Consider the following 13,604-nt stretch of genomic DNA (forward strand, 5'->3'; position numbering starts at 1 on the left):
CCAGAGTTCCAACCCGACAGGAAAAGCTGCGGTACCTGGTGTTTGCTAGCTGCCTAATGACCCTCTCCTGCCCCAGTCGTAAGCACCCTGCGGGTGACATCCAGGAGATAAAACCTTACAACAGTGTGTGGGGATGCCCAACTCACCTACCTCTCCGTAAACGAGGCCCAAGAAGCCGCCAGATCTCTGGTGGTGTGTGCACATTACCGTCATTCCTGCCTTCTGCTGTCAGATAAATAGCCTCCACAATCCAGTGGGAGAGACACTGCTTACAAAACACCAGCCAGATTAGCAAAACAGACAAACATTTGGTCACATAAACGGACACCCCTGGTCCGCTCATATTACATGGTCGTACCGGAACACAGGGCCTGTAAACCTCCGCTGCTCCCCAGACGCAAATGGAGGAGGTGAAAAGGGAAAAATCTGAAAAGAGAATGTAGGACATAGTTATGATCTTAGGGGCGAAACGTCACCTTAGAGTCGCCAACTTCATGGATAACATGTAGAGATCCCCAACTCGCTGAGCCGAGGCCAAAGACACGAGCAGGGTGGTCTTGTAGAAGAGGATCTTCAGATTCACAGACTCCATTGGTCCAAAAGGGGACTCACACAGCACACCCAAAACCAAAACCAAAACCAAAGCTAGGTTTAGAAACCGGCCTGACACGGCACACACCTTTTAAAAACCGCACCTCCAGGAGATGAGCCCCTGGAGTAACACCATCAATTCCCACGACACTCTGAAATAGCTCCCATATACACATTCAGAGAATGAACCCCGCTTGAAAAACACCTTTAGGAACATTAAAATGTCCACCAGAGAAAAGGAACAATTTCTTTATTTTGGCACCAAAGCTTGAACACCTGCCTCTTATACACGCCTCTCGTGGAGGGTGCCCTTGCGGACTGTTTAGAGGTAAACCTCTTGCCATCATATCGGATCTTTCAGGGCCCACTGATTCCAAATCTCCGGCCAAAGTTGCGAGAGTTGCGTTGCCATGGGTCCCTGCCAAAAAAGGCGAATGATCTCCACGAACCAAGGTCGTTTGGGCCAACGGGGAGCCACAAGGATCAATGACAACTCGTCTCTGATGCACCGTCTCCAGCGTGGAATGAATCAAGTCTGAGGCCACTGGTTCACGAGAGCATCCGTTCCCAACAGAGATTACATATGGAGAAAAACAGCCCACAATGCTCATTTTCTCAAGATCTGTCAGACATTTCCTATATCTGGGAAACCCCCCTGGGGTGCAGCCGACTCCTCCCCTGGAGATACGTCATCCGGAGCGAGGAAAAGTGTGTACTGCTCCACAGCAGTAGGGAGTGAGCCAAGGACAAGAGGAGGTGAGACCATACCCCTCCCAGTCTGTTGATATGGAAGCCATCAACCCCAATCGATCTAGTCACTGGCGAAAAACGCAATCCAGACGAAATTGGGCCAAGCAAAGCCAAGAAACCAAGTCTCCCTCTGTGGGGACAAGAATTCTCGACTGAGTCTAACTTGAGACAGAAACAGAATGCGTTGACATGGAGTCAAACAGCTACAGACACTGAACTCGGGAAACCAGCAGAGAGGAAACCAGCAGAGAGGAAACCAGCAGAGAGGTGTGCAACACCACCAGCTCCCTCAACTCCACTTGCCAATCGTCCAGGGAGTCCAATATCCGCATAGGTGCCAAACCCGGCTCCACAACTTTGGTGAAAGTACGAGGGAAAGCCTGAAAAGGAGGACCAAAAACTCGTTGGCTATAGCCTCGAAACGGAACCTCAGCAACTTCTTGTGAGGGGGATATTTGTTCACATTAAAGTATGCATCCTTCAGGTTGATGGAGGTGAACCAATCACCCGGGTGCACTGACTAACAACAGGCTGTTCATGAGCATTCTGAATTTGTAGATCCTGAGGTGTACAGGGTACACAGGTCTAAAAATGGAATCAAAGTCTTGCCCCTTTTGAGAACTTAGAAATATCGGCTGAACCAGCTGTACTTGGCCTCTCACATAGGAACCAATCTGATCACCTGCTTCTGGAGAAGGGCAGAAATATCCCTCATAACAAGAACAGTCAACCTAATGACGCTGTAAAAACATGGGGGACGCACAAGCAATGCCTGTACCCCAACGTCACTGTGTGCAAAATCCAGAGCGACAAAAACAATGTATCGTAACACGTGAAGTAGAAACAGTGTATCTCAACACCGTGGGGTAGAAACAGTGTATCTCAACACCGTGGGGTAGAAACAGTGTATCTCAACACCGTGGGGTAGAAACAGTGTATCTCAACACCGTGGGGTAGAAACAGTGTATCTCAACACCGTGGGGTAGAAACAATGTATCTCAACACCATGGGGTAGAAACAGTGTATCTCAACACCGTGGGGTAGAAACAATGTATCTCAACACCGTGGGGTAGAAACAGTGTATCTTAACACCGTGGGGTAGAAACAGTGTGATTACGTCTACTCTGATGTACCACTGCCACTTTGGGTTACTGTTGTCACAGCGAATGAATTCATGCCTCAGGTTTATCCCCTGTGGAAGGCGGGGCTTCCAGTGAGGCACAGTGTTCATTGGCCCTGTCAAGCGTGATTCTAATGTTCTTCAGTAGAGGGCGCTAGCACAAACTCCACACAGCTGTGTTGCAGTGAGTTGACCAACTGAAAGGGAACTGAGTATTTAGAAACAATCAACTCTAAAACAACAACAGTCGGTTTTATAACATAATTCCAAGCTTCTGGCTTTCATAAAAAAAATGTTTTCCTTTACATCCATAATAATTGTCCAGAGGTAAATACTAAAAGCATTGAGTGGGAGAGCCATAGCAACCTAATTGATATGGATGGCAGCCGATGTTTCCGTCTCAAATGACACATTCTTCCCTATATAGTACACTACATTTGAGCCGGGCCCATATGGCTCAGGTCAAAAGTAGGACACTTTGTAGAGAACAGGGTGCCATTTGGTACATGGCCAATACCAGATCCGAACATCCTAATGCGACCCAACCGTGGAGAAGCTGCGGCCTCTAAACTGGATGAGAGAGGATTTCATTTTCTCTTCCAACCCTGTAAGTAGCTGCAATTACCATCGCAACAGACAATAATTCACTGAATTCATTTTTTTGTCAGAAGACAGTATGAAACGAAATCATTCTACAATGACCTTATCTATGTGGCTCAAAGCATTTGTAATTACCCAGAAATACTTGGTGTGCATCCCAAATGCTACCCTATTCCCTATATAGTGCCCTACTTTAGACCAGAGCCCAATGAACCCTGGTGAAATGTAGTGCACTATAAAGAGAATAGGGTGCCATTTGGAACGTGGCCTTGTCATGCCTCTTGTTAACCCACAGCCTCCACAGTATCAGACACCTTAAAGTAGATTAAACGGAAGCTGCAGTGCTGCATTGGGGCGCTTACATGTTATCTGATGGGAGATGAATTAACACAGCCAAGCGTGCAGATGTAGCCTACAACAATACATCTACAAAATGGGGGCTTCACAAGGGAGCCATATTGATTAATTAAAGGAGTATACAGAAGATGTTAAATAACTGTGTCTATTTGTATACCATAGACGTTAGTACACCCCCTAGACAGGACACTAGTCTATCTCCTGTTTCTATAGTGAGGCAGCTTGATCTACAAGTACACCCCCTAGACAGGACACTAGTCTATCTCCTGTTTCTATAGTGAGGCAGCTTCAAGTACCAGGACACCCCCTAGACAGGACACTAGTCTATCTCCTGTTTCTATAGTGATGCAGCTTGATCCACTTGTACACCCCCTAGACCAGACGTTAGTCTATCGCAGGGCCTTATAGTAAATGGTATACTAACTATATCCTGTAAATTCCTCATACAAGAGCAGTATAACATGTTAACAAGTATCAAGACCAGAGCCTTATTATCTCTAAGGGACAATCAATTATTAATTAATTCATTAGTTACCTCTATTTCCTGGAAGGAGTTATTGATCATGGCAATGAGCATGTTGAGCAGGACGATCACCATGGTGACGTTATAAACCCCATAAAGGATATAGCCGATATTCTCAATAAACTTATGGCCATTGTTGATCTTCACTGACTTGACTTCGGACAGGCCAAATATGGCCCAGAATAACGTCTTGAAACTTTCCTCAATCCTGGAAGGAGCGAAAAGAGAAAGAGATCAGAGATCAATGTATTATACCTGGATCAGAATGGGTTATACCTGGATCAGAATGTATTATACCTGGATCAGAATGTGTTATACCTGGATCAGAATGGGTTAATCCTGGATCAGAATGGGTTATACCTGGATCAGAATGGGTTATACCTGGATCAGAATGGGTTATACCTGGATCAGAATGGGTTATACCTGGATCAGAATGGGTTAAACCTGGATCAGAATGTGTTATACCTGGATCAGAATGTGTTATACCTGGATCAGAATGTGTTATACCTGGATCAGAATGTGTTATACCTGGATCAGAATGGGTTATACCTGGATCAGAATGTGTTATACCTGGATCAGAATGGGTTATACCTGGATCAGAATGGGTTATACCTGGATCAGAATGGGTTATACCTGGATCAGAATGGGTTATACCTGGATCAGAATGGGTTATACCTGGATCAGAATGGGTTATACCTGGATCAGAATGGGTTATACCTGGATCAGAATGGGTTTAAACCTGGATCAGAATGGGTTATACCTGGATCAGAATGGGTTATACCTGGATCAGAATGGGTTATACCTGGATCAGAATGGGTTATACCTGGATCAGAATGGGTTATACCTGGATCAGAATGGGTTATACCTGGATCAGAATGGGTTATACCTGGATCAGAATGGGCTATACCTGGATCAGAATGGGTTATACCTGGATCAGAACGTATTATACCTGGATCAGAATGTATTATACCTGGATCAGAATGTGTTATACCTGGATCAGGATGTGTTATACCTGGATCAGAATGGGTTATACCTGGATCAGAATGGGTTATACCTGGATCAGAATGGGTTATACCTGGATCAGAATGGGTTATACCTGGATCAGAATGGGTTATACCTGGATCAGAATGGGTTATACCTGGATCAGAATGGGTTAAACCTGGATCAGAATGGGTTATACCTGGATCAGAATGGGTTATACCTGGATCAGAATGGGTTATACCTGGATCAGAATGGGTTATACCTGGATCAGAATGGGTTATACCTGGATCAGAATGGGTTAAACCTGGATCAGAATGGGTTATACCTGGATCAGAATGGGTTATACCTGGATCAGAATGGGTTATACCTGGATCAGAATGGGTTATACCTGGATCAGAATGGGTTATACCTGGATCAGAATGGGTTAAACCTGGATCAGAATGGGCTATACCTGGATCAGAATGGGTTATACCTGGATCAGAATGTATTATAAGCTGGATCAGAATGGGTTAAACCTGGCTCAGAATGGGTTATACCTGGATCAGAATGTGTTATACCTGGATCAGAATGGGTTATACCTGGATCAGAATGGGTTATACCTGGATCAGAATGGGTTATACCTGGATCAGAATGGGTTAAACCTGGATCAGAATGGGTTAAACCTGGATCAGAATGGGTTATACCTGGATCAGAATGGGTTAAACCTGGAACAGAATGGGTTAAACCTGGATCAGAATGGGTTATAACCTGGATCAGAATGGGTTATACCTGGATCAGAATGGGTTATACCTGGATCAGAATGGGTTATACCTGGATCAGAATGGGTTATACCTGGATCAGAATGGGTTATACCTGGATCAGAATGGGTTATACCTGGATCAGAATGGGTTATACCTGGATCAGAATGGGTTATACCTGGATCAGAATGGGTTATACCTGGATCAGAATGGGTTATACCTGGATCAGAATGGGTTAAACCTGGATCAGAATGGGTTATAACCTGGATCAGAATGGGTTATACCTGGATCAGAATGGGTTATACCTGGATCAGAATGGGTTATACCTGGATCAGAATGGGTTATACCTGGATCAGAATGGGTTATACCTGGATCAGAATGGGTTATACCTGGATCAGAATGGGTTAAACCTGGATCAGAATGGGTTATACCTGGATCAGAATGTGTTATACCTGGATCAGAATGGGTTATACCTGGATCAGAATGGGTTATACCTGGATCAGAATGGGCTATACCTGGATCAGAATGGGTTAAACCTGGATCAGAATGGGTTATAACCTGGATCAGAATGGGTTATACCTGGATCAGAATGGGTTATACCTGGATCAGAATGGGTTAAACCTGGATCAGAATGTATTATACCTGGATCAGAATGGGTTAAACCTGGATCAGAATGGGTTATAACCTGGATCAGAATGGGTTATACCTGGATCAGAATGTGTTATACCTGGATCAGAATGTATTATACCTGGATCAGAATGTGTTATACCTGGATCAGAATGTATTATACCTGGATCAGAATGTGTTATACCTGGATCAGAATGTATTATACCTGGATCAGAATGGGTTATACCTGGATCAGAATGTGTTATACCTGGATCAGAATGTATTATACCTGGATCAGAATGTGTTATACCTGGATCAGAATGTATTATACCTGGATCAGAATGGGTTATACCTGGATCAGAATGGGTTAAACCTGGATCAGAATGTATTATAAGCTGGATCAGAATGGGTTATACCTGGATCAGAATGGGTTATACCTGGATCAGAATGGGTTATAACCTGGATCAGAATGTATTATAAGCTGGATGCATAAGTGAACTGTTATATATGATTATGTATCAAACAAAGCAGAATACTTCCAGACTTGGAATCCATCTGTACACAAATACACAGAATATATTGATTAGATAAGTATTCAATCCCCTGAATCCAAACAAATTAGAACTACTTTTAACAGCTGGGAGTTTCTCTGGGTAAGTCTCCAAGAGATTTCCACTCCTGGATTGTGCAACATTTGCCCATTATTCTTAAAATAAATATTCAAGCTCTGTCAAATTCGTTGTTGATCATTGATAGACAACCATTTTCAGGTCTTGCCATAGATTTTCAAGTAGGTTTAGGTCAAAATTGTAACTAGGCCACTCATGAACATTCACTGTCGACATGGTAGGCAGATGTTGTCTTGGTAAGCATCTCCAGTGTAGATTTGGCCTTGTGTTTTTGGTTATTGTCCTGCTGAAAGGTGAATTCATCTCCAAGTGTCTAGTGGAAAGCAGACAACCAGGTTTTCCTCTAGGATTTTGCCTGTCCTTAGCTCCATTGCATTTCTTTTTTATCCTGAAAAAGTCCCCAGTCCTTAAATATTACAAGCATACCTATAACATGATGCAGCCACCACTATGCTTGAAAATATGGAGAGCGTGTGTTGTATTGGATTTGCCCCAAACATAACACTTTGTATTCAGTTAATTATTTTACCACATTTTTGCAGTTTTACTTTAGTGCCTTATTGCAAACAGGATGCATGTTTTGGATAACTTTATTCTGTAAAGGTTTCCTTCTTTTCACTCTGTCATTTAGGTTAATATTGTGGAGTAACTACAATGTTGTTGATCCATCCTCAGTTTTCTCCCATCACAGCCATTAAACTCTATAACTGTTCTAAAATCACCATTGACCTCATGGTGAAATCCCTGAGCGGTTTCCTTCCTCTCCGGCAACTGAGTTAGGAGGGATGCCTGTATTTTTGTATTGACTGGGTGTATTGATACACCATTCAAAGTGTAATTAATAACTTCACCAGGCTCAAGGGGATATGTTACATCTGCTTTTTATTTACCCATCTACCTGCCCTTTTTAATTCCACTTTGGCATTATGGGGTACTGTGTGTAGGTTAGACAAAATGTGGAAAAAGTCCAGGAGTGTGAATACTTTCTGAATGCACTGTACAGTGCTATATATGTATCCCATTTCAGTGCTGTATATGTATCCCATTTCAGTGCTGTATATGTATCCCATTTCAGTGCTATATATGTATCCCATTTCAGTGCTGTATATGTATCCCATTTCAGTGCTGTATATAGTGCATTCAGAAAGTACTCACACCCCATTCATTTTCCACATGTTCTTATTTTAGAGCCTTATTCTAAAATGTACAATGTGTTTTTTCATCAATCATAATAATAATCATAATAATAATAATAATAATAATAATCATATAATAACACATAATGACAAAGCAAAAACAGTTTTTTCGAAATGTTTCAAATGTATAAAAAAAAACGGAAATACCTTATTTCTGATGTATTTCTCATTGTTTCACTCTGTTATGGTTGGTTAGACTGATACTAATAATTTTAGTATGGCCAATTTGCTCAACATCTACATTTTGGATAAGAATCTCGCTTGTACATATTTATTTTTATTTTAAAAGCTGTTTTTAAAGCCCCTTTGCACCCTGAACTGGCGCCGGAGAAGAAGGCAGACGTTTTACCACGACCGACTCTTTTACCTTAGTTTATTTGAGGTTTTTGTGACATTGTTTTGGACTTATTTTGTACATGATGTTGCTGCCACCGTCTCTTATGACCCAAAATAACTTCTGGACATCAGGACTGCGATTACTCATCACGTACTGGCAGAATACTTTTTTCCCTTTAACGAGTCTGATGAGCCCGACGCAAATGATATACTGCTTACTCGGAAACAGGCCCAGATCCCCGTGATTTACTTGAAGAGGAGGCGGAGAAAAAGGGGCCGGAGGGCCGGCTGCCTTCTGAGAATTCGTAGGCGATCGAATAAACCCCCACTTCCTTCCATTCTGCTAGCAAACGTGCAATCTTAGGAAAATAAAATCGATGACCTACAGGGAAGATTAAACTACCAACAGGACATTCATAACTGTAATATCTTATTCTTCACGGAGTCGTGGCTGAACGACGACAATATCAACATACAACTGGCTGGTTATACGCTGTACCGGCAGGATAGATCAGTGGCGTCTGGTAAGACAAGGGGCGGAGGTCTATGTATTTTTGTAAACAACAGCTGGTGCACGATATCTAAGGAAGTATCTCATGATAAGCCGTAGACCACACTACCTACCAAGAAAGTTTTCATCTGTATTTTTCGTAGCTGTTTACATACCACCACAGTCAGAGGCACTAAGATGCATTGGATGAGCTGTATTCCGCCATAAGCAAACAAGAAAACGCTCACCCAGAGGCGGCGCTCCTAGTAGCCGGGGACTTTAATGCAGGGAAACATAAATCCGTTTTACCAAATTTCTATCAACATGTCATCAGTTTTACATAATTTCTACCAGCATGTTAAATGTGCAGCCAGAGGGGGGAAAAAACTCTGGACCACCTTTACTCCACACACAGAGGCACGTATAAAGCTCCCTCGCCCTCCATTTGACCATAATTCTATCCTCCTGATTCCTGCTGACAAGCAAAAACTAAAGCAGGAAGTACCAGTGACTCACTCAATATGGTAGTGGTCAGATGACGCAGAAGCTAAGCTACAGGACTGTTTTGCTAGCACAGACTGGAAATGTTCTGGGATTCCTGGCATTGAAGAATACACCACATCAGTCATTGGCTTCATCAATAAGTACATCAATGATGTCGTCCCCACAGTGACCGTACATACATAACCCAACCAGAAGCCATGGATTACAGGCAACATCCGCACTGAGCTAAAGGGTAGAGCTGACAAATGATGTCTGAGCATTGGAGTGTACCCCTGGCTATCTGTAAATGATGTCTGAGCGTTGGAGTGTTCCCCTGGCTATCTGTAAATGATGTCTGAGTGTTGGAGTGTTCCCCTGGCTATCTGTAAATGATGTCTGAGTGTTGGAGTGTTCCCCTGGCTATCTGTAAATTATGTCTGAGCGTTGGAGTGTTCCCCTGGCTATCTGTAAATGATGTCTGAGCGTTGGAGTGTTCCCCTGGCTATCTGTAAATGATGTCTGAGCGTTGGAGTGTTCCCCTGGCTATCTGTAAATTATGTCTGAGTGTTGGAGTGTTCCCCTGGCTATCTGTAAATGATGTCTGAGTGTTGGAGTGTTCCCCTGGCTATCTGTAAATGATGTCTGAGCGTTGGAGTGTTCCCCTGGCTATCTGTAAATGATGTCTGAGCATTGGAGTGTTCCCCTGGCTATCTGTAAATGATGTCTGAGCGTTGGAGTGTTCCCCTGGCTATCTGTAAATGATGTCTGAGCGTTGGAGTGTTCCCCTGGCTATCTGTAAATGATGTCTGAGCGTTGGAGTGTTCCCCTGGCTATCTGTAAATGATGTCTGAGCGTTGGAGTGTTCCCCAGGCTATCTGTAAATGATGTCTGAGCATTGGAGTGTTCCCCAGGCTATCTGTAAATGATGTCTGAGTGTTGGAGTGTTCCCCTGGCTATCTGTAAATGATGTCTGAGTGTTGGAGTGTGCCCCCTGGCTGTCAAAAAAAGTAATACAAATGGAAATTGTGCCGCCTGGTTTGCTAAATATAAGAAATGTGAACTAAATGTTCTAAAAACCCGTTTTTGCTTCGTCATTATGGGGTATTGTGATGTCATTATGGGGTATTGTGACATCATTATGGGATATTGTGATGCCATTATGGGGTATTGTGACATCATTATGGGATATTGTGATGTCATTATGGGGTATTGTGACATCATTATAGAGTATTGTGATGTCATTATGGGGTATTGTGATGTTTTTATGGGGTATTGTGATGTTATTATGGGGTATTGCGATGTCATTATGGGGTATTGTGATGTTATTATGGGGTATTGTGATGTTTTTATGGGGTATTGTGATGTTATTATGGGGTATTGTGGTGTCATTATGGGGTATTGTGATGTCTTTACGGGGTATTGCGATGTTATTATGGGGTATTGTGATGTTATTATGGGGTATTGTGATGTCATTATGGGGTATTGTGACATCATTATGGGATATTGTGATGCCATTATGGGGTATTGCGATGTTATTATGAGGTATTGTGATGTCATTATGGGGTATTGTGTAATTATGGGGTATTGTGTCATTAAGGGGTATTGTGATGTTTTTATGGGGTATTGCGATGTTATTATGGGGTATTGCGATGTTATTATGGGGTATTGTGTCATTATGGGGTATTGTGATGTCATTATGGGGTATTGTGACATCATTATAGAGTATTGTGATGTCATTATGGGGTATTGTGATGTTATTATGGGGTATTGTGATGCCATTATGGGGTATTGTGATGTTATTATGGGGTATTGCAATGTTTTTATGGGGTATTGTGATGTTTTTATTGGGTATTGTGATGTTATTATGGGGTATTGTGATGTCATTATGGGGTATTGTGATGTTTTTATGGGGTATTGTGATGTTATTATGGGGTATTGTGTCATTAAGGGGTATTGTGATGTCATTATGGGGTATTGTGTTATTATGGGGTATTGTGATGTCATTATGGGGTATTGTGTTATTATGGGGTATTGTGATGTCATTATGGGGTATTGTGATGTCATTAAGGCGTATTGTGATGTCATTAAGGGGTATTGTGATGTCATTAAGGCGTATTGTGATGTCATTAAGGGGTATTGTGATGTCATTATGGGGTATTGTGATGTCATTAAGGCGTATTGTGATGTCATTAAGGGGTATTGTGATGTCATTAAGGGGTATTGTGATGTCATTAAGGGGTATTGTGTGTAGATTGATGATGGGAAACTATTTAATCCATTTTAGAATAAGGCTGTAACGTAATAAAATGTGGTAAAAGTCAAGGGGTCTGAATACTTTCTGACGGCACTGTATGTATCCCATTTCCTCCATAATTACATAACTCACGTGGTGAAGGCGTCGTTCTGCTTGGCTCCCAGGTAGTATGAGTAGAGATTGAACATTCCAAACATGAAGGCCACAAAAACCATGATGAAGATCACCATGAACTTGAAGATATCTTTCACCGTGCGTCCCAGAGATATCTGCAGGGGCCCGAAACTCTCATTGGCTGGGAGGATGTAGGCGATGCGAGAGAAGCTCAGTACCACAGCGATGGAATACAGACCCTCTGAGATGATCTGGGGGTCTGAGGGAACCCAGTTATTACGGGCTAGAGAGAGAGAGAGAGAGAAAGAAAGATACAGAGATTGCTGTATCATTCAGAACTTTTTCCATGGAGATGAGAAGTATGGCTCAATCGCATGTTCAGGTAGACTGATCCCACTGTGTCCATCACAGTGAAGGGAGGGAGGTTCCCACACTGTTGTTCTGAAATAGCCCTGTAGCAGAGGAGGATCACAGAGGTCAAAGACAGAACACTGACAATCACAGAGGGGCCATAATACTGTAATCACTCTAACATATGTGACACCAGGAAATAGATATTTAACATACAGTTGAAGTCGGAAGTTTACATACACTTAGGTTAGAGTCATTAAAACTCGTTATTTAACCATTCCACAAATTTCTTGTTAACAAACTATAGTTTCGGCAAGTCGGTTAGGACATGCACATTGTGCATGACACAAGTCATTTTTCCAACAATTGTTTACAGACAGATTATTTCACTTATAATTCACTGTATCACAATTCCAGTGGGTCAGAAGTTTACATACACTAAGTTGACTGTGCCTTTAAACAGCTTAGACAATTCCAGAAAAGGATGTCATGGCTTTAGAAGCCTCTGATAGGCTAATTGACATAATTTGAGTCAATTGGAGGTGTACCTGTGGATGCATTTCAAGGCCTACCTTCAAACTCAGTACCTCTTTGCTTGACATCATGGGAAAATCAAAAGAAATCAGCCAAGACCTCAGTAAAAAAATTGTAGACCTCCACAAGTCTGGATCAATTTCCAAAATCCTGAAAATACCACGTTCATCTGTACAAACAATAGTACACAAGTATAAACACCATGGGACCACGCAGCTGTCATACTGCTCAGGAAGGAGATGTGTTCTGTCTCCTAGAGATGAATGTACTTTGGTGCGAAAAGTGTAAATCAATCCCAGAACAACAGCAAAGGACCTTGTGGAGATGCTGGAGGAAACAGGTACAAAAGTATATATATCCACAGTAAAACGAGTCCTATATCAACCTAACCTGAAAGGCCACTCAATGAGGAAGAAGCCACTGCTACAAAACTGCCATAAAAAAGCCAGACTACAGTTTGCAACTTCACATGGGGACAAAGATCGTATTTTTTGGAGAAATGTCCTCTGGTCTGATGAAACAAAAATAGAACTGTTTGGCCATAATGACCATCGTTATGTTTGGAGGAAAAAGGCTTGCAAGCCGAAGAACACCATCCCAACCATGAAGCACGAGGGTGGCAACATCATGGTGTGGGGGTGCTTTGCTGCAGGAGGGACTGGTGCACTTCACAAAATAGATGGCATCATGAGGGAGGAACATTATGCGGATATACTGAAGCAACATCTCAAGACATCAGTCAGGAAGTTAAAGCTTGGTCGCAAATAGTTCTTCCAAATGGACAATGACCCCAAGCACACTTTCAAAGTTGTGGCAAAATGTGATGAAAGAAATAAAAGCTGAAATAAATCATTCTCTCTACTATTATTCTGACATTTCACATTGTTAAAATAAAGTGGTGATCCTAATTGACCTAATTGTTACCAGGATTAAATGTCAGGAATTGTGAAAA

At 42.3% G+C, this 13,604-nt stretch overlaps 1 protein-coding gene across 4 annotated transcripts in view; it reads right to left on the minus strand.

The window, feature by feature from the left end:
• trpc6b (transient receptor potential cation channel, subfamily C, member 6b) overlaps nt 1–13,604 on the minus strand; it is a 45,919-nt gene that overhangs the window by 8,298 nt on the left and 24,017 nt on the right. For all 4 annotated transcript variants that reach the window (XM_031789440.1, XM_031789439.1, XM_031789441.1 and 1 more), the window contains exons 6-7: nt 11,786–12,050; nt 3,954–4,149 (exon numbers count right to left, since the gene is read on the minus strand). In XM_031789440.1, coding sequence (XP_031645300.1) covers nt 3,954–4,149; nt 11,786–12,050 — 461 coding nt within the window. The remainder of the gene's footprint in view (nt 1–3,953; nt 4,150–11,785; nt 12,051–13,604) is intronic.

Source organism: Oncorhynchus kisutch, linkage group LG15, assembly GCF_002021735.2.
Source record: "Oncorhynchus kisutch isolate 150728-3 linkage group LG15, Okis_V2, whole genome shotgun sequence".
NCBI lineage: Eukaryota > Metazoa > Chordata > Actinopteri > Salmoniformes > Salmonidae > Oncorhynchus > Oncorhynchus kisutch.